This window comes from Cervus elaphus, chromosome 4, assembly GCF_910594005.1.
Source record: "Cervus elaphus chromosome 4, mCerEla1.1, whole genome shotgun sequence".
NCBI lineage: Eukaryota > Metazoa > Chordata > Mammalia > Artiodactyla > Cervidae > Cervus > Cervus elaphus.
This window is the reverse complement of record NC_057818.1, coordinates 26,058,879-26,083,850: the sequence shown is the minus strand read 5'-3', so window position 1 is coordinate 26,083,850 and position 24,972 is coordinate 26,058,879. Positions and strand designations below refer to the sequence as shown.

General features: G+C 41.7%; 2 protein-coding genes across 2 annotated transcripts in view; both read right to left on the bottom strand.

The window, feature by feature from the left end:
• The window catches only part of NUP93 (nucleoporin 93), a 105,421-nt gene that overhangs the window by 27,171 nt on the left and 53,278 nt on the right, over positions 1 to 24,972 (bottom strand). Inside the window, exons 4-5 of the mRNA XM_043898530.1 lie at positions 11,646 to 11,708; positions 4,673 to 4,801 (exon numbers count right to left, since the gene is read on the bottom strand). Coding sequence (XP_043754465.1) covers positions 4,673 to 4,801; positions 11,646 to 11,708 — 192 coding nt within the window. The remainder of the gene's footprint in view (positions 1 to 4,672; positions 4,802 to 11,645; positions 11,709 to 24,972) is intronic.
• Positions 4,810 to 6,655, bottom strand: LOC122691748 (40S ribosomal protein S24-like). Its single transcript, XM_043898531.1, has one exon. It carries the CDS (start codon positions 6,441 to 6,443, stop codon positions 6,045 to 6,047), a length of 399 nt encoding a protein of 132 aa, XP_043754466.1. The 5' UTR covers positions 6,444 to 6,655; the 3' UTR covers positions 4,810 to 6,044.

The following is a 24,972-nucleotide window of genomic DNA, read 5'->3' as shown; positions in this document are numbered from 1 at the left end:
TGTGGCCCACCAGGCTCCTCTGTCCATGGGATTCTCCAGGCAAGAATACTGGAGTGGGTTGTCATGCCCTTCTCCAGGGGATCTTCCCAACCCAGGGACTGAACCCACATCTCTTAGTCTCCTGCACTGGCAGGTGGGTTCTTTACCACTAGTCCCACCTGGGTAGCTGACCAAATACTAACTACCACCATAAACACTGCTGGGATGTGCTAAGCGTGCACTCTATGCCGGCTCTGAGCCAGGTGCCTTACACACGTTCTACATTCCTTTCAACCATTCTTCAAGAGAGGCCTTTTACAACGAGGACGAGAACAATGTGGTTCCCAGGAGAGGCCTGGGAACTCAGGCCTGCTGAATTCCAAAGCCTATCTCTGTGGTTTCCTACAGAGAGGGTAGAGAAAGTGTCTGCCCAAGTGGAGCTAATACTACCTTTCCATCTTTTGGAAGAAAATTATATGGGAAAAACACATGGTTCTTCCACACATCCACCAGAATGGTTGAACTGAAAAAGACAAAAAATATCAAGTGTGGCAAAGATAAGGAACAAAGAATTCTCACAGTGCTGGTGGGAGGGGATGGTGAGACACCATTTTGGAAAGCTGCTGGGCAGCATCTGCTAAGGCTGAACACATGTGTACCCTCTTGTGCCAGCAACTGCCCCCCCAACGGATGTGCAAATGTGCGTTCACCAAAAGACAGGTACAAGAATGCTCTCACTAGCACTCGTTATAAAAGCTAAGAACTGTAAACTATTCAAATGTGCATCCACATCAGAATGGAAAAATACTGCAGTCATACTATCTGGCCATGAGAATGAACAGCCTGCAACTACATGTAACGATACACAGAATGTTAAGCAAAAGAAGCCAGACACAAGAGCACATACAGCATGACTCCATTTACACAGAGTTTAAAAACAGGCAAAATTAATCCATGGCATTAGAAGTCAAGACAGTGTTTTTCTTGGTGGTCATGGTGAGGGGTCGTGAATGAAAAAGCACTGGGGGTGGGGATGCTAGGGGGATGGCAGTGTGGTTTCTTCATCTGGGTGTGTTTCGTTTTTGGTAACTCACTGAGCTATATACTTATAATGCGTGCATTTTTTTCTGTATGTATGTCATACTTTAGGGGGAAAGTTCAAAACAGCAACAAACAATAAAACCTATGAGGGTTCCAGAAATGGCAATTCCCTGGATAACCTGAAGAGAGAACCATCTGCATTATTTGCCAGCTTTTTCAACAAAGCTATCCATTTTGATGGGTGTCACCACAGAGAACAGCAGAAGTATCAATAAGAAGGAGTCCTCCCTTTCAAGAGGGAGGACTTAAGGTCAAGGAAGAAATGTCTACTAAATAGACTAGTCTATTTTTAAGACAAGAGCAATCAAGAAAGAATATCTCATTAGCAGCTTATAATTACTTCCAAATCCCAATACAGACCACAACCTATTAACACAGTTTTAAAAAAATGAAGTTTATAAAACCATGAGCTGTTCTACTTCTCTGCCTAGACTCATAAGCAATTGAGAAACATCAGGCTGCCCAAGGACCTTCTACATTAGCTCTTTTTTTTTTTCCCCAAGACTCTGCTCTTCTCTGAAGTCTTTGAGTCTAAGAAATGCGGAACAAGGTCCTTAATGAGTAATTTCCTGAGATAAATGACTTTAGCATCTATTTATTTGGGGGCTAATTTAATAGAAAAACTTGGTTTTAAACCAGGAGCAAATCTGTAGACACAGGATGTGGAACGTTATCATGCAGGCATGACACTGCCAAGCTACCCACCTTTGACCCAGACTTCAACAGAACGATGGTCCAAATGTCAACAGTCCCCAGTCTCACCTAGCACAGTACAAGCCTCACTGAGCCTTAGGTGCCCAATCTTTTATGAGAAAAGAACATCAGTTAGTCAAAACAACTTCGGAGGAGGCACTGGTAATATTACTTGAAATGTCTAATGCTATAATTTTTATAAATTTTAATAGTTTTTTGACATAATTTTTAACTTGCACATACAAATTGCCTGAAACTACTTTTTGAGATTGTTTTTTTTAGAAATGTAGACCATTTTTAAAGTCTTTTAGTGAATTTGCTACAATAGTGCTTGTTTTATGTTATAGCTTTTTTGGCCTTGAAACACATGGAATCTTAGCTCTGGAACCAGGAATTGAATCAGCACCCCTTGCATTAAAAGGCAAAATCTTAGCTACTGGACCACCACAGAAGTGCCCTGAAATTACTTACTTTTAAACAATAATAAAGGACAATCATTATGGGAGAGGGGCTTTACATTATCACTAATCTTCCCAATAATCCCATTTTACTAATGAAGACACTAAACGTCTGCAGGGTTAAATAACTTGAATATTTAATATATAAATAATAATGTGGATGTCATATCAGAACTAGTCAGTGGTGAAGCTAGGATTAGAACCCTAAAGTCATTCTCTCCCCAACACTGGTGTGGTGAATGTATGGTCACAGTTCCCACTGGCCAAGGGCAGACATCACTAATCAAGGAAGACATACTTTCCTGCTGATCCCAAGTTGCAGCCTCAAAATCCCTCTCAGGAAAGATCTCCAGGATAAGTAAGAGATAAACCCTACATAACATACCCACTCTAAAATCACACATCCCTAATACTCTGGTTGGCACAAAGTTAGCTAAGGCCAAATGATTTATTTACCAAATATTTTTGGAGCATCAAATATGTTCCAGGCACTCATCTAGGCACTGGTGATATGAGTAAATACAGCAAACAAAAGTCCTTACCTTCCTGGAGCTTAAATTTTTCTGGGAGAAACAGACAATAAGCAATATAAAGACATAAAAACACACACAGTGATTTTAAGTGGTTTAAAGTGAAGAAGTAATAAAAAGAAAAATATAGCAAGAAAAGGGCATATAGGGAGGGCTGAATGGGGAGAGTTTGGTTTGGATTTCAGATGTAAAGGTCCTGGAAGGCCTCATCAAGATGGCACTGGGTAATACCTGAAGGAAGTGAGGAGGACAGGCATGCAGTGATTTAGGGAAAGAGCCTTTTAGGCACAAGCAACAGGAAGCCCAGATGATCTAAGGCAGGAGCAGCAAGAGCAATGGGGAGAGCAGAATAATGTGAGCTGGGAGAAGCAACAAGACCAGGCCAGAGAAAGATTGGGAAGTCAGGGCGAAGACTCCGGCTTTCCCTCCAAACGAGACGGATGTCACTGGAGGATCCTGAGAAGAGGTGTGACATGATCTAGTCTGTGTTTAACAGCATCACTCTGGCTATTGAGAAGACTGTACAAGGGCAGAAGCAGTAGACCAGTGTGGTTGACAACCTCTAAGATGGCTCCCAATAATCCCCACGTCCTGGGATCCAAGCTCTCATTTAATCCTCTCTCCTTGAGTATAGGCTGAATTTAGTAATTTACTTTGATCAGAGAGGCAACAGAATATAACTTTCAAGATTAAGTCATGGAAAGACTGTAGTTTCTGTCTCAGGGGCCTTTGAACTCTTCCTTGGATCCTTCACTCTTGCCCCAGGAGAGGCACGCTACCCATGCTGTGAGCAGTACGAAAGAGACCCACACAACAAGGAACTCACACCCCTAGCCAAGAGCCAGAGAGGACCTGAGGCTTGTCAGGAAGCACGTAAGTGAGCCTGGGACTAGATCCCCTTCGAGTTGAGCTCTGCGAGGAGTGTAGTCTCAGCCAACATCCTGACCACCAGGGCCAGGACATCCCAAACCAAAAAACACTCAGCTAAGCTAAACGCTTGTTTTCAGCTACTATGGTTTGCAGTGATTGATTACACAGCAACAGATAATGGAAAAACCAGTTAGGAAATCGGTCCAATAATCTGAACAAGAGATGCTGGTTGACTTGGCCCCAAGGCTAACAGCACAGGTGGTAAGAAGTGGTTGGGGAGGGGGATTCAGGATGGGGGGGTGGGGACACATATGTATACCCATGGCTGATTCATGTTAATGTATGGCAAAAACCTCCACAACATTGTAAAGTAATTAGCCTCCAATTAAAATAAATAAATTAAAAAAAAAAGTGGTTGGACTCTGGGTATATTCTGAGAAAAGGGTTAAGTGGATTTGTCAGCATGTTTGAGAGTCTAGGTAAGAGAAGGGTAGGATAAAAATGAATCTGAGGTGTTGGATCTCAGCAAGTGAAAAACTGGAACTGCCCTTTATAAAGATGATAAACTCTGTGAGAAAAGCTGGGAGGGAGTTGGAGGCAGTTGCTACCACGACTCAATTCTAAACATGTTAAGCTTGATGGCTCTGAGACACCTGAGTAGCCAAGAAGGCCACCAGAACAAGTGAATCTGAGAGGATTTGGGATGGTGATGTGAATTTGAGTCTTCAAGTACATAGAAGGTATTTAATACCATAAGCCCAGAAGAGATCAACAGGGCAGTGATTAATGAAGAATCAGGAACAGGTCAAGGACGGAGCCCTGGGACAGGAGTTTGAGGAAAATTCAGCACAAGAGGTTGAGCAGAAGCGGCCAGCCATGCTGGAGGAAATCCAGGCAAATGTGGGCATCTAGAAGGCAATGAAGAAAGGGCTTCAAGAGGAAGAAAGGGATCAGCTGTGCCAGGTCGGCCAGCAGTCAAGCAGATAAGTATTTTCTGACCTGACGTTTTTAATAATGGTTGATTTTCTGGACTCAACTCACCTCGCTTTCTTGAGTAAAGTCAAGGGCATCTTCTCCTGACGCCAGCAGGGTGTGGAGAATCCGCTGCTTCACTTGCTCCCACTCGACCAGCATTGACTCTCGATGGTACTCCTCAGCCATGCCAAAGGTCTGGAGGAGGGGAGAAGAGAGACAGGACCCGAGTGAGAAAACAAAGAACACGGTTTCCCTTAACGTGCAGTAGAAATTCAAAACCCTCTTGATCTGCCATCTTTCCATTATCAGAGCAAAGGCAAGCTATTTCAAATTATCCTTAAAGAACTTACTGAGAGTTGTTTGCAAACATGCCCTATTTCATCAAGTCTAACACATGAAAAGCAGATTTTTAATTGTGGTAAAATGTACTTAACCATAAAGCTTACCATTTTAACCACTTAACTGTGCAGTTCAATGGCATTAAGTTCATTCATATGGCTGTGCAAACATCACCACCATGTATCTCCAGAATGCTCTTCATTGTGCAAAAATGAAACTCTGCACCCATTAAACAATACCTCCATTCCCACCATCCCCCAGACACAGGCAACCACCATTCTACTTCTGTCTCTGGGATTCTGACATGTCTAGGTACCTCAAAGAAGTGCAATCATACAGTGTTTGTCTTTTTGTGTCTGGCTTATTTCACTTAGCATAATGTCCTCAGGTTCATCTGTGTTGTAGCATATGCAGTCTCCTTCCGTGTTAAGGCTGAATAACACTCCACTATACATATACACCACATTTTGTTTATCCATGCCTCTATCCATGGACACGTGAGTTGCTTCCAACTTTTGGTTAATATGAATCATGTTTCTGTGAATCTGGGTGTACACATATCTCTTCAAGTTCCTGCTTTCAATTCTTTGGGATACATATCCAGAAATGAAATTGCTGGATCACACGGTCATCCTATGTTTAATTTTTTGAGCAACTGCATAATGTTTTCAATGAGGCTACACTTTTTCATTCCCACCAACAGTGCACAATAGTTTCAATTTGTCTACATCCTCTCCAATATCACTTTCTGGGTTTTTTGACTCTAGCCATGCTAATGGGTGTGAGGTGATAACTCCTGGTTTTGACATGCATTTCTCTAATGAGTAGTAATGCTGAATTTTTTTCTTATGTGCTTATTAAGATAAATATCTTCTTAAAACTGTAACCCTCTGAACTGAGGCTACATATTATGATTGACAGCATGTCAAAAGTTTAAATTGAAGTACTATTCTTAAGTACTTTTTCTGTGCAGTACATAAAATAATGATGGATTTTAAGTCAATGGTATCTTTTTTTTTTTTTTTCATGGAAAAGGTCTTAGTTTATTCTTTCATGAAAAATCTGCACAAGCACCACAGATACAGTCACTGCAGAATCTTTACTCCTTCTTTTTGCCAGCACCAACACTGGCCTTTGCAGTCCCCCTGACTTTCTTCATTCTGTTCTTGCGCTCCTTTCGCTGTTTTCTGGAGGTCTTTTTCTTCTCATACAGGCCATGTCTTGCAAGCCTGTGTTTGGGCTCATTCTTCTTCGCGTAATCCAAGGAGTCGTAAATCATGCCGAAGCCAGCTGTCTTGCCACCACCAAGATGGGTTCTGAATCCAAATACAAAGATGACATCTGGTGTGGTCTTGTACATTTTGGCCAGTTTTTCCCGAATTTCTGTTTTAGGTACTGTTGCCTTTCCAGGGTGAAGAGCATCAATGACCATTTGTTTCCGCTGAAGCAGTCGGTTGGTCATGAACTTCCTAGTCTGGATAGTTACTGTGTCGTTCATGATGGCGGCTGATCTTCAAGCAGCCAGGGAGGAAAAGAGCAAGTCAATGGTATCTTAAGATTTAATGAGCCTCTAAGATGAGACAGAAACAAAAGATTTTCCCAGTGTCTTTTTTTAAGAAACAGTAATATTTTCATCAGTTCAGTTCAGTTCAGTCGCTCAGTCGTGTCTGACTCTTTGCGACCCCACGAATTGCAGCACACCAGGCCTCCCTGTCCATCACCAACTCCCGGAGTTTACTCAAACTCATGCCCATCGAGTCGGTGATGCCATCCAGCCACCTCACCCTCTGTTGTCCGCTTCTCCTCCTGCCCTCAATCCCTCCCAGCATCAAGGTCTTTTCCAATGAGTCAACTCTTTGCATGAGGTGGCCAAAGTACTGGAGTTTCAGCTTCAGCATCAGTCCCTCCAATGAACACCCAGGACTTATGTCCTTCAGGATGGACTGGTTGGATCTCCTCGCAGTCCAAGGGACTCTCAAGAGTCTTCTCCAACACCACAGTTCAAAAGCATCAATTCTTCAGCACTCAGCTTTCTTCACATCCATACGTGACCACTGGAAAAACCATAGCCTTGACCAGACGGACCTTTGTTGGCAAAGTAATGTCTCTGCTTTTTAATATGCTATCTAGGTTGGTCATAACTTTCCTTCCAAGGAGTAAGCGTCTTTTAATTTCATGGCTGCAATCACCATCTGCAGTAATTTTGGAGCCCAAAGAAATAAAGTCTGACACTGTTTCCACTATTTCTGACACTGTTTCCCCATCTATTTCCCATGAGGTGATGGGACCAGAGGCCATGATCTTAGTTTTCTGAATGTTGAGCTTTAAGCCAACTTTTTCACTCTCCTCTTTCACTTTCATCCAGAGGCTCTTTAGTTCCTCTTCCCTCTCTGCCATAAGGGTGGTGTCATCTGCATATCTGAGGTTATTGATATTTCTCCCGGCAATCTTGATTCCAGCTTGTGCTTCTTCCAGCCCAGCATTTCTCATGATGTACTCTGCATATGAATTAAATAATCAGGGTGACAATATACAGCCTTGATGTACTCCTTTTCCTATTTGGAACCAGTCTGTTGTTCCATGTCCAGTTCTAACTGTTGCTTCCTGACCTGCATACAGGTTTCTCAAGAGGCAGGTCAGGTGGTCTGGTATTCCCATCTCTTTCAGAATTTTCCACAGTTTATTGTGATCCATACAGTCGAAGGCTTTGGCGTAGTCAATAAAGCAGAAATATATGTTTTTCTTGAACTCCCTTGCTTTTTCAATGATCCAGTGGATATTGGCAATTTGATCTCTGGTTCCTCTGCCTTTTCTTTATTTTCATAGGAGGAAGTAAATCAGTTAAAAAAAAAAAGACAAAAAAACCTAGAGCCTTCTACAAGTTTCCTATCTCAGTCTACTCAAAGTCACTCTTGAAATCTCTGACAAACCTCACTCTTATTTGCTAGTGACATTGCAGGTTGCCAAAGCAAATGCACTCAGGAAAAAAAAAAAAGAAAGAAGGGAAACAGAAAAGAAGGGAGGGAGAAAGGAAGGGAAAAAGAAACAGCAACAGCAACCCCCCCTCCCAAAAAAAGACAAAAAACCCCCTTCAAAACTAAAACAAAACCTCTGAGCGGGAGATTAAAGCAACTTATAGACACATACTGAATCATAACCATTCTTAGCCTATGATTCTTTAATTGGCAAACCAGTTTCCCGTAAGCTTGAGCCCACTTTTCAAAAAGCCATTTCATTTACAATCAGATTGGCATCCAGTTAGGCAGCACTAAGGGAATGAGTATTAGTAATGCCTGCTTTATTTCTGGCAACAAAGATAATTTATATACTGATAACATCCATATATGTGAGCTCTGGGAAACTCTAAGAAAAATCGTATACTGTTTTTACAAATGTGATGTTTGCGTATGGACCAATATTTATTAAAATATGAAAAAGAAAGCAGACAGCCACAAAAATGATTAGCAAGAGGGTTGGCACATCCTGCAAATTTGATTTGGTCCATCTATCAGTGTATTCCTAACGTGTACTCTAAAGACAGAAGAAGAAATGATAATCAAAAACTTTAAAAATAGACTTTCACTTGGTTCTCTTCTGAGAGTCAGGCAGAAAAGACCATTCCAGTTATCCTGGATTGAAAAAAAAATACCTAGAGAAAAATCATTTTTTCTTGCTACATTAGGGACCTTAAACATGAAAGCTATGCTTCCTGAACAGAGAGAAGAATGTTGGACAGAAAGATGGGGGAAAGGGGAGGGGAAGGGGCTAGGGTACCTAGAAGCTACCCAGAAATGCTGCATGTGTTGAACCACATTTCTTCTAAACCTCCTCCTGTTTAGTGGTCAACCACCTCCTCAACCTTGAACCTGTCTGAGTAAGGGAAAACAGAGAGCTATGTGGCAGGTGGACCAGGGTGGGCTGAAATAAAGAGGTGGAGAGCTGGCATACCATACAGCTTTCCAAACTTGCAACAGGAAGTGAAGCAAGTGAAGCAGTGACTAAGCTGTGGCACTGACCCAAGACAACAGGGCATCACATGAGTTTTTTTAAGGGTAAGCCCTCCGGCTGTTGAAGAATGGCAAAGCAGTAAAGGCAACTGAAGAGAACACAATCTGTCTCAGAGGCACTGTTGATGAGGATGGCAGGGGCAGACTTCCAGCATCATGTAAGGGTCAGAGCCACAACAGTGGGAATCAACCATCCCCTGTTAATCAAGCTGCCTACCTGTGTGCCAAGAACTGCTTCAGGAACACAGGAAGTACTCTGAAAACTGGCAGCTTTCTGGGCTCCAGTCCTCAGAATCTATCTGAGAAGTACGCCAGGCTACTCATTTAGAAACAGCCCCACAAGCTGAACAAACAGCACTGTCATTCCATTCATCATTAGTGTGATAAGGAGCTTCAAATAAAAATAAATGGCCCAACATTAAAATTCTCTTCTCTTGACCATGCCACCCCTAGCTTATCTTAATTACATTAGAGATAATGGAACATCCAATTTGTGGGCTAATCAGGGATGATCAGCCGCCCATCTGCCCTCTTCCAGCCTATTCCCTTTAGACCCACATCTGAACCACCGGATTAGGTGCAAAGAAGAATGTCAACTAGAAGAGCTAATCAGAGAGAATCAACAGAGCTAAGAACCAAGAGGAGAGGAGGACAGGGAGGGTCTTAAGCGAGGTGAGAGAAAAGAAGGAAAGAAACCCAAGGGAAGAGAAGAGGGATAACCTGGAAGGGTGTGCAGAGGTCTACAAATTAAAAGGAAAGACAAACCACAGAAAATGACAAAGCAGGGAGAAACTGTTATAAACTATATCTGAATCTTTCAAGTTATGTGGGGAAATAGATCTCTTAAAGACAATTAAGAAAGGCAGGCAGGGAAAGAACTGGGCAACTGAATTAAAAACAGGTGGGGAGCACTCGAACCCCATTTTCATAAAGGGAAGAGGGCAATATGCTTTGACTTCACACCCGCTTATTACTGAGCTGTTGCTGGCTTTTAGAAACTCTACATATGTTCTGATAATGTTGTTCTGTTTTTGCTGGGATGCACCAAATGGGAAAAGAGAGGACACATTTGTGGTTTTGTAGCTTGTTTTCTTGGCATTTCAGCAGGACATTGGCAAGTTATTCAAACGTGAAATTACCACCAAAATGCCAGGAAGCTGCTCACCTTTTGTTTGAAAATGATTCTTGCTCAGTGGCAGCCTCCCGGTGTCCAGACAGGTGAAAGGTCCCCCCTCAGGGCCAGCTCCCAACACCGGAACACCTCCCTCACAAACACATATGCACACATTTTGCACTGTGGTATGTCACTTAAATGTTTTGGCTGGCTGCACATTTAGTCTCAGTATGGCACAACGTTCAGAGACTGCCAATTTCAGAAGCACATTCCGCAGGGTAAATGGATTAATAAGGCTCGGTGGCATTCGACAATCCTAATTTAATTTCATTGGTCCCGTACAGCAGGAGAATCAATGTTGGTGAGTAACTCATTCCAAGTGTGAACAAAAAGGAAAAAAAAACCTTAAATTTTTTTTTTTTTCAATTCTGGATCAAGTGACTTTCTCTATTTCTAGGAATAAGTACTATTGCCAACAATATAATTAATTAAATTTTAGGGAATTTTACTCTGATAATTAAACATACTAGTCATTCAAATAATGTCTCTGAAACATATTCTTATCAATTAGAGCTGGAAAGCCCCCATGCTGCCCTGTCTCACTCACATCAACCCTAATGAGACACTTTCACCTGTATGAGTATTTAATAAAGCACACCAAAAAGCAGTTAATTTTTTTTTCTCTCTTGTTTTTTGAACCATATAAATAATATACAAGTGTATTTCACATGATCTATGGGCTACATAAGTAAACAGCAGAACAGAGGTCCCTTCACCCCAACTCATCCTTGCAGACACAGAGACTGCTTTCAGACTAACGTGAAGTCCCCAGCCTCCTTCCTGGGAAAAGTTGCGTCTTTAGAACCAACTCCACATAATCACTAAGCTGTGTCTTCCTCCTTTCCCAAAAGACTCAGGGACCTGAAAATCTCTTACTCCATAATGGAAGGTTTTGGAAAGGTTTTGATCTTTTCATCCTTGTCAAACAACTGAAGATAACTCACATGATAGTAAAGTCAATGATCTTTTTTTTTTTTTTTTTAAAGTCAATGATCTTTGAGTATCCTGTGGGAATGCTTGCTGCAAAACATTGCTGCCCATGTCATGGCTGTTCTGGCTGACTTACATACTATCCTCTTGAACATCAAGATGTTCTTATTTGTTCGAAAGAGCTTGGAGAAATTGCGAATTTAAAAGGTGGTGTAGAAAGTCAAATTTTATGACAAAAGGAAAATAAATTAGGGAAAACTATCAAGGATCATAACTGCTTTTCTGAATTGCTGGTTCAACAGAAACCAAAATGCCATTTATACTATAACAATGAAATCAAAGAATTGCCTTGCTCTCCCATTTCAAGATTAACTTAATGGTTAACTGCCCAGCCCAGTAGCTCAGATGCAGTCACTGGATATACACAGAGTTACAAGCATGGTATTTTCCTCAAAAATGGTTACTGTAAAACTCCCCCTGGTGAACTACCAGAAGAGCTGGGCCTGGGACAGAGAATCCAGCTTCTAGAACCTGTACACTCCAGCATCCATGCTGCCCTCACAACAGCATACATCTATGCCTTTCTTACCCTCTTCCGGGACTCTTCGATGGCAGACAGCAGGGCATTGTCCTTTTCATTCTTTAGGAAGCCCTGGGAAGAAGGAGAGAAATGATAAAACTTAGGTCAAAATTAACAAAATTAACCTTTAAAGAATCAAAAGCACACTGTAGGAAGAAGAAGAAGAAGAAAAAAAAAAAACACAACCATAAGGACATCTGTTACCCTGCTTACCTTCACCCTCAACAAACGCTCTCAACTTGAAAATATTATATACTACAGTTTTGGATATGCAGCCAGTCACAGTGCCTGTAACTGTTCTGGTCTACGATTTCTTCCTAATATTGAGGAAGCCATCAGCCATCCTTCTGTTTGGGTGTTCTTCACTTGTTTGTCAATGGCTGGGATACCTGCAAAACCATTTATTTACATACTTCTTCTGGGGTTATGCCACATGTGCCCCCTATTTCAGGCCAGATGACATATACTGTCTATTTAATATAGGTGGGGGAAGAGGAACCAGCCCACAAGGCTGGTTTAACATGCACAGGGTGAAATGTGCGTAAAATACAACTTCACGGTAACACAACAGACCTAGTTTTACACTGTGCTCCCCCTATTTACTGCTCGCATGGGTGACTTGATTTTAGACCAGTCACCCAGATTCTCTAAGCTGTAGTTTACGCAGATGTAAAATGAAAATTAAAGGAGATAATGTAATCAAATGCTTGGTCCAAGGCTCAATACGTGTAGTTCTAGCATTAGGACTGATTAGATCTAGATCTGCTGGTGACATTAAAGCAAGATGCCCAGGGTGACTTCCTTGCTGTTATTGTCTTCATTGCTCAACCTGAGATCCTGGGGAGGAGGAGAAGGTACAGCTGCAGACAGAGTGGGCTTCCATGCCTGTCTCTAGGCTAGTACCTGGCCCTTCACAGAGGAGTGAAGCTAGGATGTGGGGGCCAAGTAGGAACAAGGAAGACAATCCATTAACTAATAGTTGGAGATCAAAGCCTTAGTTGTAAATGAAAGAACTGGCATCATTCTATACATTAGATCCACCTGAACTATGGAATTCAAGGTACTTGCGCATCAAGAACACTGTGGGTGTATTTATATGTGTTCAAAATCATGTTTCTTTTTTTTTTCAGAATCATGTTTTTACTGTTCTTGTTTTAGGAACTCTTTGGGGAACTATAACACAAAGTAGAATTAAGCTAAAAGTTTCATGCTAAATTGTAAAACATTATCTGACAGTTTTCTTGAAAACTTACTGTCATGATTGATGTATCGATCACTTATTTATATCTCAACAACTGTAATGTTTTAGTATATTTTATTCAAACAGTCCCAGTTATAAGGCTATGATTCTTAAGACAAAACAAAACAAAACAGTGGTAGGGGGCTAGATAAGACTGGAGACATATATTTTAAAAAAATATGACTGATCCTTGCACAATTCTCCACATCTGTCATCACACCCCAACCTGGGCTGAGCACCAGAATGGACAATGGCCAGTAGCTCTGGGAGCAGTTCTCTTGTCGGCTTTTCCAGGGCAGGCAGCCCCGAGGCAGCACTCAGGCTGCTCCAAACACCTACACTGACATGTGGGGGAGGTGGAGGGGTGGAGAGAAGGAAGCATCGGCCACTTGCCAACTAATATAATAGCCTCAATAAACCAGAGTATGTAAACCTAAGACCCCATGGAATCCATTCAGGAGAGGGCAGCTTGTCACCACGTGCCTGTTTCTGACCATTGCAAGGGAGCCAGACATGAAATGATGGGAAGGATTTTAATGGACCTTGTTCATACCCTTCACAGCGAATGATTACATCAAATAAACAAACCTTTATTATGATTCCCTTTTCTTGAGCCGGTCTTCAATGGCTAGGGCCGAAGGCCTTAGTGTCACAGTTTACAAACAGAGCGACAGAACTATCTGCCACTGCTGCTCCTGAACAAAGAGCAGGCACAGTCTGTGCTTTGCTGCACTGTTTCACGCCGTTGATGGTCAGGGTGGTGGTGATAACCACTGCCTGACAGGCCTGGTTTCAATTTTTTCTTTTTGGTTGGGGTGGGAGGGGCTGTGCCAACTGCCCCACATCCTCTCTGGGCTTCTCTGCTCTTCCCAGTGACCAGCCGTCTCATTCTTTCAGCTGCACCCATGTCTGTCTATAACCCACATACACACAATTCAAACACAAATGCAAAGCAACAGACATTTGTTTAAAAGCAACATAATATTCTGTAAGAAACACAGTTTCAAAATTTCTAAGAAATGAAATTTCAAGTGGTGGTTAAGAAACAAAAATGAAGAAAAAAAAGGCATTGTTGGAGAGGGTATAGCTTACTCTCTTCTCAAAACCCCACCTTCCCAAAATCTCACTAAATAAATTAAATGAAGCATTTGTGCATGAGAATCAAATTACAGATATCACCTACATATGAACAAAGACCATGAGCCATGATGAACCTCAACAATAGGGCTTTCTCTACAGCACAAGCCAAGTCTACAAAATACATGGATTTTGAATTTTAATTTTTCATCCTTTATTCACTCCTAACATGAAATGTTAAAATATTTTAATATATTTTATTTTTAAAAAAACATATCAGTGACCTATCTTTTGAAAAGAATCTTAAACATATTACCCAGTCAGAATAGTGCTGGGATCTGTGTGCCATCTAGTGGCAGTTAGATTCTTGTAAAGAACATATGTCTTAAGGAAAAATAACAAATCAAAGAACTAACAAGTTGGGCAAGAAAACACCTGCCTCGGTCCAAGGTTCCCATGGGTCTCTCCTTCCACCTCCCTTTTCCATGTGCGTGTTTTCTTCTCCTGTGAGGCACCTTTCAGGCCCTTCACCCCAGAGACATATTTTTAAAGCTTATCAGAAAATGGCTTTTCTACAGAGGTGAGCTGCGGCGTGAACAGTGTACTAGGAGATGCCTTCTCTCCACGGGTGGGGCTCTCTGCCCCACTGAAGATTCCTGGTCGAAGAGAAGGCCCAACAGCTCACTTCCTACCTGAAGATGCCAGCTGTGTAACTGGACCCTCAGATAGCCTCATCATTAATTTCCCCGCTTTTTGTCAACAAGTGCTTTTTTAATTGCTCATAGTCCCCAACCCTTCTACTGCTGGCCCCCTCAATAAAGAACATTCCATAAACATCTGCAGGCCTTCAAAGTAAGATAACTACTCCTGACTTCCCATCTGTATATGCTCCTCTCTGCCAGAGTCCTGGAAACAGACCCTTTTCTAACTGGCTCCTTGAATGGGTTTTGGTTTCAAGCTTTCTGTAACATATAATAGCTTCTATTCAGGAAGCAATTAAGGGCCAGACACTGCTCCAAGCAATTCAAAGACATTATTGCTAATCTTTTAACAATATGAAAGAATAGACATCCATTCTCCTCCCTCCCCTCCCAATCACATTTTACAGGTAACAGATTTCAGCATTCAATTAACACTGACAAGGGTTCCCAACCAAGAGGAGGCAGGGGAAGAATTCAAGCACAGCTCAAACTCTCAAAAGACCAATTGCTTCTGAAACACTGAGGGAATAGTAAACTTAGTAATATTCGGAAAATAAAAATAAAATTTCCTTTTATCTCTAAAAGGATGGAGTCCAGGAGGGGAGCAAAATATCCTTAGATTTGTTTCCTTCATCAATTATCAACTCCCCTTCATAGATGGTGAAGTTAAAGGCTCACAGAACACCAATTCTTATGCCAGTACTAGTAAGAGTGAACACTTACATGGGTATGGTTATCCCTTTGTCCTAAGTGTGTGTTGCACATATTGGTTCTAGTCTTTACGTTTAACCCAGTGCTCAACTGACTCTCAACAGTACTTAACTGGATAACCCTATAAAGTATCAATATGTTCTTAAGATAGGTTTAAAAGCTGAAAGGGCTTTCGAGATGGTTTTCAGAGCTTCCATCAACTCTAAAACATTACAGTTCCTTATTAAGATGACCTGGTTCATAAGGAGTCAAGTTCAGACTTGGAATCCAAATTTTCTGACCCCTTTTCTACCTTTTTCCACTCTACCATCCAAGTCAGGATGAGATAAACAGCTGTTTTATGCTTGCATATTTACCCCTCCCCCCCATACCTCACACAGGTGAGGAATGAAACAATAAATGTTAAGTTTGGGGCATTTATTTAGAATAGTGTTTTTCAAAATGTGCATCAGAACTCATAATTGGGTCATGAAATTAACATTTTTAAAATGAAATACAATGTAACAGAGATATACAGTATGGATAGATACTGTATTGTGAAACTTTCAATTATATATACATATTTGTATGTAGAAGTGGGTCATGGTGTTACATGTATTTCTTACTATGGATCACAGACAAATAAAAGATGGAGAAATCACTGTTCTAGACTGTCCACTGTATACTGTCCCAAAATATCACTATTATTTATTGCTGTGGAACAATAAACACTGTACGTATGCACAATATCTCTAGCCACGTGTTCCATCTTTAGAAGTGGGTGCCTTGCAACATATACTGGCTGAGAACAATCTAGAATGCAGCCGCAAGGTAAGCCACGTCTCCTATCAAAAGTGTAGGGACCCGGTAGGCCAAACTGGCTTTTAAATGGCTCAGGTTGAAAAAGACAAGCATGAAAAACTGTCTTAATCACCACGCACACTCTGGGTTTCAGACTATAAATGACTGCAGAAAAAGCGAGTGGGCAAGGATGTTTGTTTTTGTCAAATGGCCAAATTCTCTTCATTTATTTGCTTTCCAATAGTAAAAGTGTAAGAAATAAGGGTCTCTGTGAGAAAAATTTTAGTATCCCCTTTAGCTAGCGAAGTGTGACGGCAAAAGAGCTTGCATTGATTCTTTCACAGGCCTTTGCTTCCCACCAACAAGTAAGTGGTTTGTCGAAGAGTTACGTAAATGGTTTGAAGTAAAGAACACATAGATTTCCTGATCATTAAAAAATAAAACAAAAAATAAAATAATTAGTCTAAGTTGGCCCCATAAAACAAGAGCCAAAAGTTTACATGGAGCTCAAAACACGAAAGACCACTCTAAGTCTCTTTCCCTTCAACAGACCAACTGGCAATCTACCCTGCCAAAATTTAAAGTGAGGCAGCCACAGCAGGCCTGACTTTCTATCAGAAGGTATCTGACATGAGACAAAAACACATGGTGAGTGCTATAAAAAAATCTCTCTTCTCTCATGGAAAACATACATATTTAAAGGAAGTCAATAACCAACATTCCAAATCCAAAATGATATTAACACAATTAAGCAGTGACCATACTTAATGGTCACTGTGGTTGGAAAAAAAACATTGCCAAGATACAAGCAAGAGCTAGGAAGGCAATGAAGAAAGAAAGAAAAATAAGCAGGGCAAAAAATAAACTTAAGAAACAGAATAATCAAGAGGGTCTATTCCAAGATGAAACAAGGATTTCAATAAGCACTATAAGTATTCCTTAGAACTTTGGATACTGAAAACAGAAACGTGTCCACTTTCTGTCAAGACAGGAATACGAGCTGCACCCATTATTTGCTTCAGCTCATTCTGAATAAAATATCACTCCCTTAACCTCTCCCAAACCTTCTTGCCAATTTCTGAATGAATGACCTCTTCTGAAGTTTTCTCTTGGGTAAAATTTTTACAAAGGCAAAACTGCTACTTAAGGAGAAAGTGAGGAAGGACAAAGCAAGATGCGGTTTTCAGACAAGCATCAGAAAGCCTGCCAGCACTCTGCCGCTGGGCTTATCAGATGGTGTGGACACGCTTTTCATTAGCTCCCTTTGTGGTGCCTACAGAGATCGCCTGAAGGAATTTTTCAGGTGCAAAGAGATATTTACTACTGATAATTCCAAAGGACGAACAGAGAAATTTGAAATGGGGGGCATTTTCCAAAATTTTGGGGAACTTTCATTTGGTTTTATAGCATGGTTGGTTATTTTAGTAGATCAATATTTAATGCATTAAAACAAGAAGACATAAAAGCCTATGAGAGACCAAACTCCTTTTGTGAGAAATACAGACTAAACAGCAAATCCAAGCTTTATTCACCAACTCAGATATTTACAGTAGGTTTCACTGCTTGTTTTCTACAAAAAAATTAATATTTTAAATTGTCCACAGATTGTATTAAATATATATTTTTCAGATCGCATTAAATTTAAAAGAAATATATATATATATGTAATTATATTTGTTTTTCCAAGAAATACCCCTGCAGAAAGCAGGGCTAAGATCTGACACTGTCAACTGTAATACATTTTTAATGCTGCTGTATGATTCCTCTCTGTGCATTTATGCAAAAGCCTAGCCACCCTCATTCAGCAGGTGGCAGCAGATGCTGCAAGCGGCTCCGGTGTTTGTCCCCCATTTGCCACGTCAGCAGACCCACTGGCCCACAGGCAGCTCTGCAGCCACAGGTGGCAGACCTCGGTGCTGTGTGAGCACCAGGCCATCTGTCACTCTTTAGGCTGCAGGGTCCCACTTCGTACACGGCTTCCGCTGCTGGGCTAAACAAAGGGTCACACAACTATGTGATGGACTTGGGTCCAAGAAGGCGAAGCAAATCACTTGCTCCCGTATAATTCAAATTGGTTTACAAATGGTCTACAAGTTCTCACAGGATGAAGAGAACTCAACATGTGCAAAGAGACTGTAAACCCAAGCTGTATAAACAAAGCTCTGAGCATGCTTCCTCCCGGGCCCACCCAGGGCCTTATGGCAGCACTCTGACCCAAGTGTACTGGCTGGCCTGGTCTCTATCAGGCATGTCAGTATCGCCGTGACACAATGCCTCTTCCAGGCCTCTGAAGAGTCACAGGCCTCTGAGAGAACCACTCATATAAGTCTGTCTAATAGCCTTTTGTGGCTCCTTCCCTATGACCCTCTCCACCCCACAAGAGAACAGAAAGAAGAGGGAGGAGGCGGAAAAGGAGAGAGAGAGAGAGGGAACAGGAAGGGAGTTGAGGGAGGAAAAGGAATGAGGACCTCAGGCCTACCACTTCAAGAATTAGCCTTCCTGTCTCAGGAGAGGGAGGAGGGAAGACGGGCAAGGGGGAAAATGGAGGAGGAAGGGGAGGAAGGAGAGGTGGGGGCAGAAGGAAAACAGAAGGGAAAGGGGAGGAGGGGGAGGAAGGGGGAGTAGGGAAGGGCAGAGGAGGAGGAGGAAAAAACTATCATAAAACAAACACCCAACTTCCGAGAGTCTCAGCACTGGGTGAAGAAAGCATGTGAGAGGCAGGACTCACTCTGATCCACAAGGGAAGTCACCTCTGAGAAGGGGACACGTCACTCCTGCGGGGCACTGGTGAGGGGTGCAAGGATGCACCGCACACTTCTCGTGCCAACACAGTGTAGGCAGGTAACGACTATAGACGTCTCTTCTGGTTCTACATCAAGGCTTCAAGCTGGGACTGCTTATTAGCACATCTGGTTGCTGCACTTGGAGGATAAGGCCAAGGTTAAGGTCTGCATTCCAGTGAGGGCCATGTAAGCCTCTGCGCTCCTGCTTCAAAACCAGTTCTGTCCCTTTCAGGGGGCCCAGCCATCCCCGTTATCTACCTCTGGTCATCCAGGAAAGGGAAGTGTCCAGGTCAGGTACTGAGAGACTCTATGGGGTGGGGCGAGCAGTGAGGGCATAACATGAATGAGTAAAATAAAACACGATGGCCATTTAGTCAGCTAGGGGGGAAAGGCTTCTCAGCAGAAATCCCTCCTCCTCCCAAATGCAGCAGAGCCCTGCAATAACCTTTCAGGCTTGTGTAAGCAGCTCTCCCCTGCTGGTCACAGGAGGCCTGGAGAGAGGATGTGACTTGCTTGGCGCGGATACCCACACCTCACCGCTTCCAGAAAACAAGCCAGAGCCTGCACCTCAGCAATGCCGCAGGATGCGCCCTGTGGCCGTCACCGGCCTCCGCTGGCCGCTGGCCGCCCTCTCTCTCCACTCCTGGGAAGGGGGGGCCGAAAAGTAAGAACACTGAAAGCCGAGGGAGGGAGGGAGCGAGGAGGCCAGCCTGCCAAGTGCTCTCAGACTTGGAGGTGGCCCCATGGGAGAGAGTAAGGACAGTAGCTCTGAGCAGGTACTGCCCTCCGCCTGCCCATCAAACCCGGACCCTGGCCCCCAAACCAGCATACCTGTTAGAGCTACCCTTTGAAGTCACAAAAACAGGGAGGATTCTAAAGAGAAAACTTTTCAATCTAGCTTTGTGAGTGGAATAAACTGTGTGCCAAAGTATGCCCGGCTTCAAAAATCAGCTGAAGAACCCTCTCCTCACCCAAAGGTAAGACTAGATCTAAAAAACATTAATCCCATAGCCACTCTTAGATGATGAAAAGATAAGGAGGATACATTAAAGGGTGATAAAAATGTTTTAATGTGTCTTTGGGGAACGGATTTCCATCTTGGAGATGGATTAGTCCACGTTCAAAGAACTCTGGGTACTAAAACCGCACTGCAGTATGAAATGGGAACGTATCAATCATGGCCTTTATCACGGCCAAAGTCCCCTCCCACTGTCCCCCACCCCAACCCAAACTTAAAAGAACTTATGAAAAGAACCCTGTATTATATATATAAAAAAATACAGGTTGCCTGCTTTGTCAGATCTAGTGTCTTTTGCCCTTGGCAACAGACAAAACCAAGACTCGGGGGCTATGAGAAGGACAGACAGCAGAGGGTGTGTCTCTGAGGCAGTCAGGTGAGAGCTGAGTAGTTTCTGCCAGACTGGTTTCCACTGCACTCAGGATTAAGTTGCTGAGTTCTACTTAGCAAGCGCAAGGAGCGCCCTTAGCGAAGACAGTGTTTGGGAACCACGTGTCATATTAATTCCCTGCTGGTACACGGTGTCAGTCATTCACACTGCAGTCGAAAATCCCAGCTCCTCCTGCTATGCAGCACTGCTTATGCTGATGGGATTGGAGCACTGATCATCATGGCTGTCACGGAAAAGGGAGGTTTGGTTCTGCTGCAGTTTCTTCTCATTCAGAAATTCTTTTACAAAAATGTATTTGTTGGGAGACCACTAATAGACTCTCTTTTATAACTTGCCATTGTCTTAGACGGAATCTGTCATGGTACCCCCTTTGCTACCAGTACTTGGGGTTTCACACTCTCTCTAAAACCTTGATTAAGTTCGGAAGCGTTTTGACTTTGCCCTGTCAGAGCTGAGGGAATACTGCAGGATGCACTCACCACTGTCACTGCGGGTACAGAAAACACCAACGACTGCTTCGCTAAAACGGCAAATGCGAGCAACAGGAGGGGAGAGGGCAAGACCCTTATTCAAACACAAATTGCCTGAAACAGACAGGGAGGTAAAACTTTTCACCTAGCCTATGCATACTAGGAGGAGAGGGGCAACCCTGCCCCCATGGGACCCCTCACACCTGGAGAAGAAGGAGTGATCTGCTGCGAGGATGCATCAGAATGCCCATGTCCATGCCAGGAGACAAGTACTTCACCCTGCATGCCAAATCAACAGAGTGGGCCTAAAAGCTCAACCTGTAGGATTTACCTTGTTTTAACTGTTTGTTTATAAATGTGTATTGTCTACATCAAAGGATCAGGAGGACTTCAAGCAGACTCCTTAAAGCTATTTCCGACGAGACTGAGAAGGAACATCTCTGGGAGAAGGTTGCTAAAGCACAGACGGACTTTGTTGTAAGCTCAATCCATTAGATCCATCACCAATCAGTAAGCCCACAAGAGAAAACAGTCAAATGCAGGCAGATGCATAGCATAGATTATGAGTCTGATGGCCTGAATTCAGGCAAAATTGACTGCTTTCCAGACGCATGACCTTGAGAAAGTTGTTTAATGGCAGTCAACCTTGCTTTACTAAACTGCAAGATGAGCTGATTACAGTACATAAACTCTAAAGCCAGTTCCAGAAATTCTAACTCTGTGAAAGGTGGGAACAGGTAAGAAATTAGCATCGTCATGACTATAGCTCACTTCCAAAATAATCCATACCTTAAACTACAAAAGAAATACAGCAAACTTCATTTTTGAAGGCAGTTGACATATATTTCATACTTAAACTAATCAAAGCCCACAGAGAGCTAGAAAGAAAATCAGAATCAAAGACAAATAACGTTTTTTTTCCCCCATAGGAATGCCAGTTTCATCTTGCCATAAAGGAGAAGCATACTGTCTTGTTTTCTGAAAAACCATCATATATTGAAAGGAGTACGTTTTCGCAATTAAAAAAAGAAGAAAACACAAAGTAAGGAAATTCAGAAGTCTTAACAAAATACTTATTTAAATTTTTGTTTTATCCATATTTGCTACCAATTTCTTAAAAGCAGCAATCGGAAGCTATCTAGATACAAGTGCTAATTCAGTCTTTACTTCAGGAAAATCTCAAATCTCTACCGTTTAACAGAATAAAAAGTAACTGTAAACTGGCAAGGTAGTGCTGCTAGAGGTATCTTCAGACTTGACTGAAGCAAGATGACCCGTGCGGCCCACCTCTTCTCACAGGGCTCCTGGGGACGCCATTTTCCTCCTTCCTCACTGCCATCTTAGTGCCACGAACGTCTCTTAGCAGGCTTGCCGACAAGTTAGCTTATCTACATTATGGCACTGCCAGAGCATTCAAAGGTTTGATAGGAACATATTTTTTGCAGCAGAAAGACCCAGCCTCTGACTCTCTACTACCAGCCAGGCTAAAATTTCCACATTAAAGAGGTTTAGGAATCCCCTACAAGTACCAGAAATGCGAGCCTCTCCCCAGTAGCCACTCTTGAGTAGACCATGGAGTAGACCATGGTGAAGGTAAAGAAAATGGAAAGCAGCTGGGTCTCTGCTATGTCCTCAGAGTACCTGGTACACAGCTTACATAAAGCCAGAGAAAGAAAATAAGACCAGCATCTTCAACCAAGTTTTACTTTAAAAATGTCAAGGAAAGGCTTTGTGATAACCCTTTATGTCATCCAACCAAACATTTATGCAGGCAAAGATGCAGTTAAGAGGAGTTCTAATTTGCTGTCCTCCAAGTCTTTTATTTCAAAGTGCAAGCCTTGTAAAAACCAAAGGAAAAGAATCCCTTTGCATTCTACTATATACAGTAAACAATTAATATATTATATGTCTCTTTCAGGATTAGTAAAATTATATTGAGATCTAGGCTCTTACGCGACAAGCATAAGATTAATGCAAGATTTACGGAATCTTTGTGGGATTCTAAAGAGGGCTTAGGAAAACTGAGCCTTCCAATTTCAATGAAAAGACTGATGTGAAAATCCTCCTCTCTCCTAGTTTCAAAAACATCTCCTAATTAGAGAAAACAGCATTCAGTGAAGAAGATGAACAACAGCTACTGCAACAAGACTTGGAAGAACAGCTGGCTTTATAAATTTGGTATCAAGTTAAAAGATACCTAGTTCTGTGAAGATTCAACTCCTGAAACAGCTACTAAAGTATTCTGAGCAAATTCTTCATGGTACAGTTTACTGTAAAACACACTTACTATAAATTCTTCAGGGTTAAGTGCTTTGAAAACATAAACACACAAATCAAAGTTAAAATCCACTTGTTTCCTCTCAGTAACACCATAAAGGAACAAAGGAATAAGCCGAGTCAAATCCAATTAATTTTAAGAATCAAGATTTCTAAGCTGACAATCACAAACAAGAGTTTTCTACAAGTAGCTTTGAAGTCAACTATTAATTAAGCAGAAGGCACTGGAAATTATCCCCATTAATGACAGTGAAAGCCCTCCATCTACTGATCTCTTAAGGACAAAATCTTCTTTTGTTAAAACATTTTCCCTATATACTTTAATCAGCCATTATAGATCATTAACATTGGAAGCGTTTTCTTAAAAAAACAAAACAAAACAAAACAATAAAATCCCTAAAATCCAGCAATTTCTTCATAAATGGAAAACAAATTGTAAAAGACAGTGAAAAGAAGCTGGAACTCTCTTAAATATACCATATTTAGATTTCTTTTCTCTCTCAAGTATCACTTTCATTTTGACGACTGATAAATTCATACCTCTCATTAACTTAAATTACCAATGAATACTTAATTAAAAGTATGTATTAAAACCATTCACAAAACCCATATTTCAAGTACACATATATATCAATATCAATCACACTTGGTTTCTAACACATACATAAAAAATATATCTCACAATCTCTGTTTTATACCTTTAATATTTGCAGTGTTCATTCTAAAGTCTATTTTGTCCATTCAACCAAAGACAAATTTTCAACTTCTCACCGCTATATGAGTATGAGAAATACTTACTGTAGACAAAAGGATTCCATTTTCTTTCTGGGAATGCTCTCCACCCTCCTACAGAACTCTTCTATGTAGCGTGCAATTTCATTTTCTGACTTTTACAGTAACAAAGCTCTCGTGCCACAGAACCTAATGTAAATGAAATGGCCCTGCAGCTGCCTTCAGAACCCAGCTCACCTCAACCATGATACAGCTAATTGTTAAAAATGGTGGCTGAGACATTTTCCATACATTAAATTAAGGAGCTCTGATGAAGGCACTGGCATCCTCCCACTTCAGACAAAGGAAAATAATTTGCAACTGTACCAAGGCACGGATAATTGAGTCATCTCCTATACTGGGTCAGTGTTAGAGGTTTCCTCCATCTTTACAAAATGCAAACCACAGCTTATTGTCTCATCCCAGCAATCAATTCATTGCAATGCTGCACTGGATCAGAGTTTTAAAGCAATCTTAGTCCTGGGTAAATCTAGACCTCCAATACTGAGACAAGTGAGATTCTCACAGTTCCTGTCTTCCCTGAGCTGTTCTCTTCTATTCCTCACTTGACAGCGCCTCAAGTCTTCCTATTGTTAAGAGTACAGAAAGTCCCACACCTCTGAAGGGAGCTAAATCTCTTAACTGGGTGAGCAATTTCCAAGTCCAAGCTTCAGAAAGAAGTCTAGACCCTATGGGTCCCATGATACAAATACAATCCTTGGGATAAAAAGCTATGTATCATTGGCTTTTTTTTTTTGGGGGGGGGGTTGTTTTTAAGGGAAGACAAGACAATCAAGCTGCTTTTTAATGCTGAATCAAAAGCATTTTATCTCTGATATTAGTCAAGGTATTAACAGTGGTACAGGCAACAAACATTTATCATTTTACCACCCTCCAGATAAGGCTTAGAGGACTCAGAAAGTTTTTCATTTCACTTATACAAATCATGATCTCTGCACCAAAAATTGGAAATATACTTAAAGTGTTCATATCACACTCTTCTGAGGACAAATTTGGGATAGGAAAAGTCACTATCTCAATTCAAATCACCTACATTTGATAACACTTGAGAATCCACATCTTTGATGCTGTATTTAATTTTCATTTAAAGTCTTAT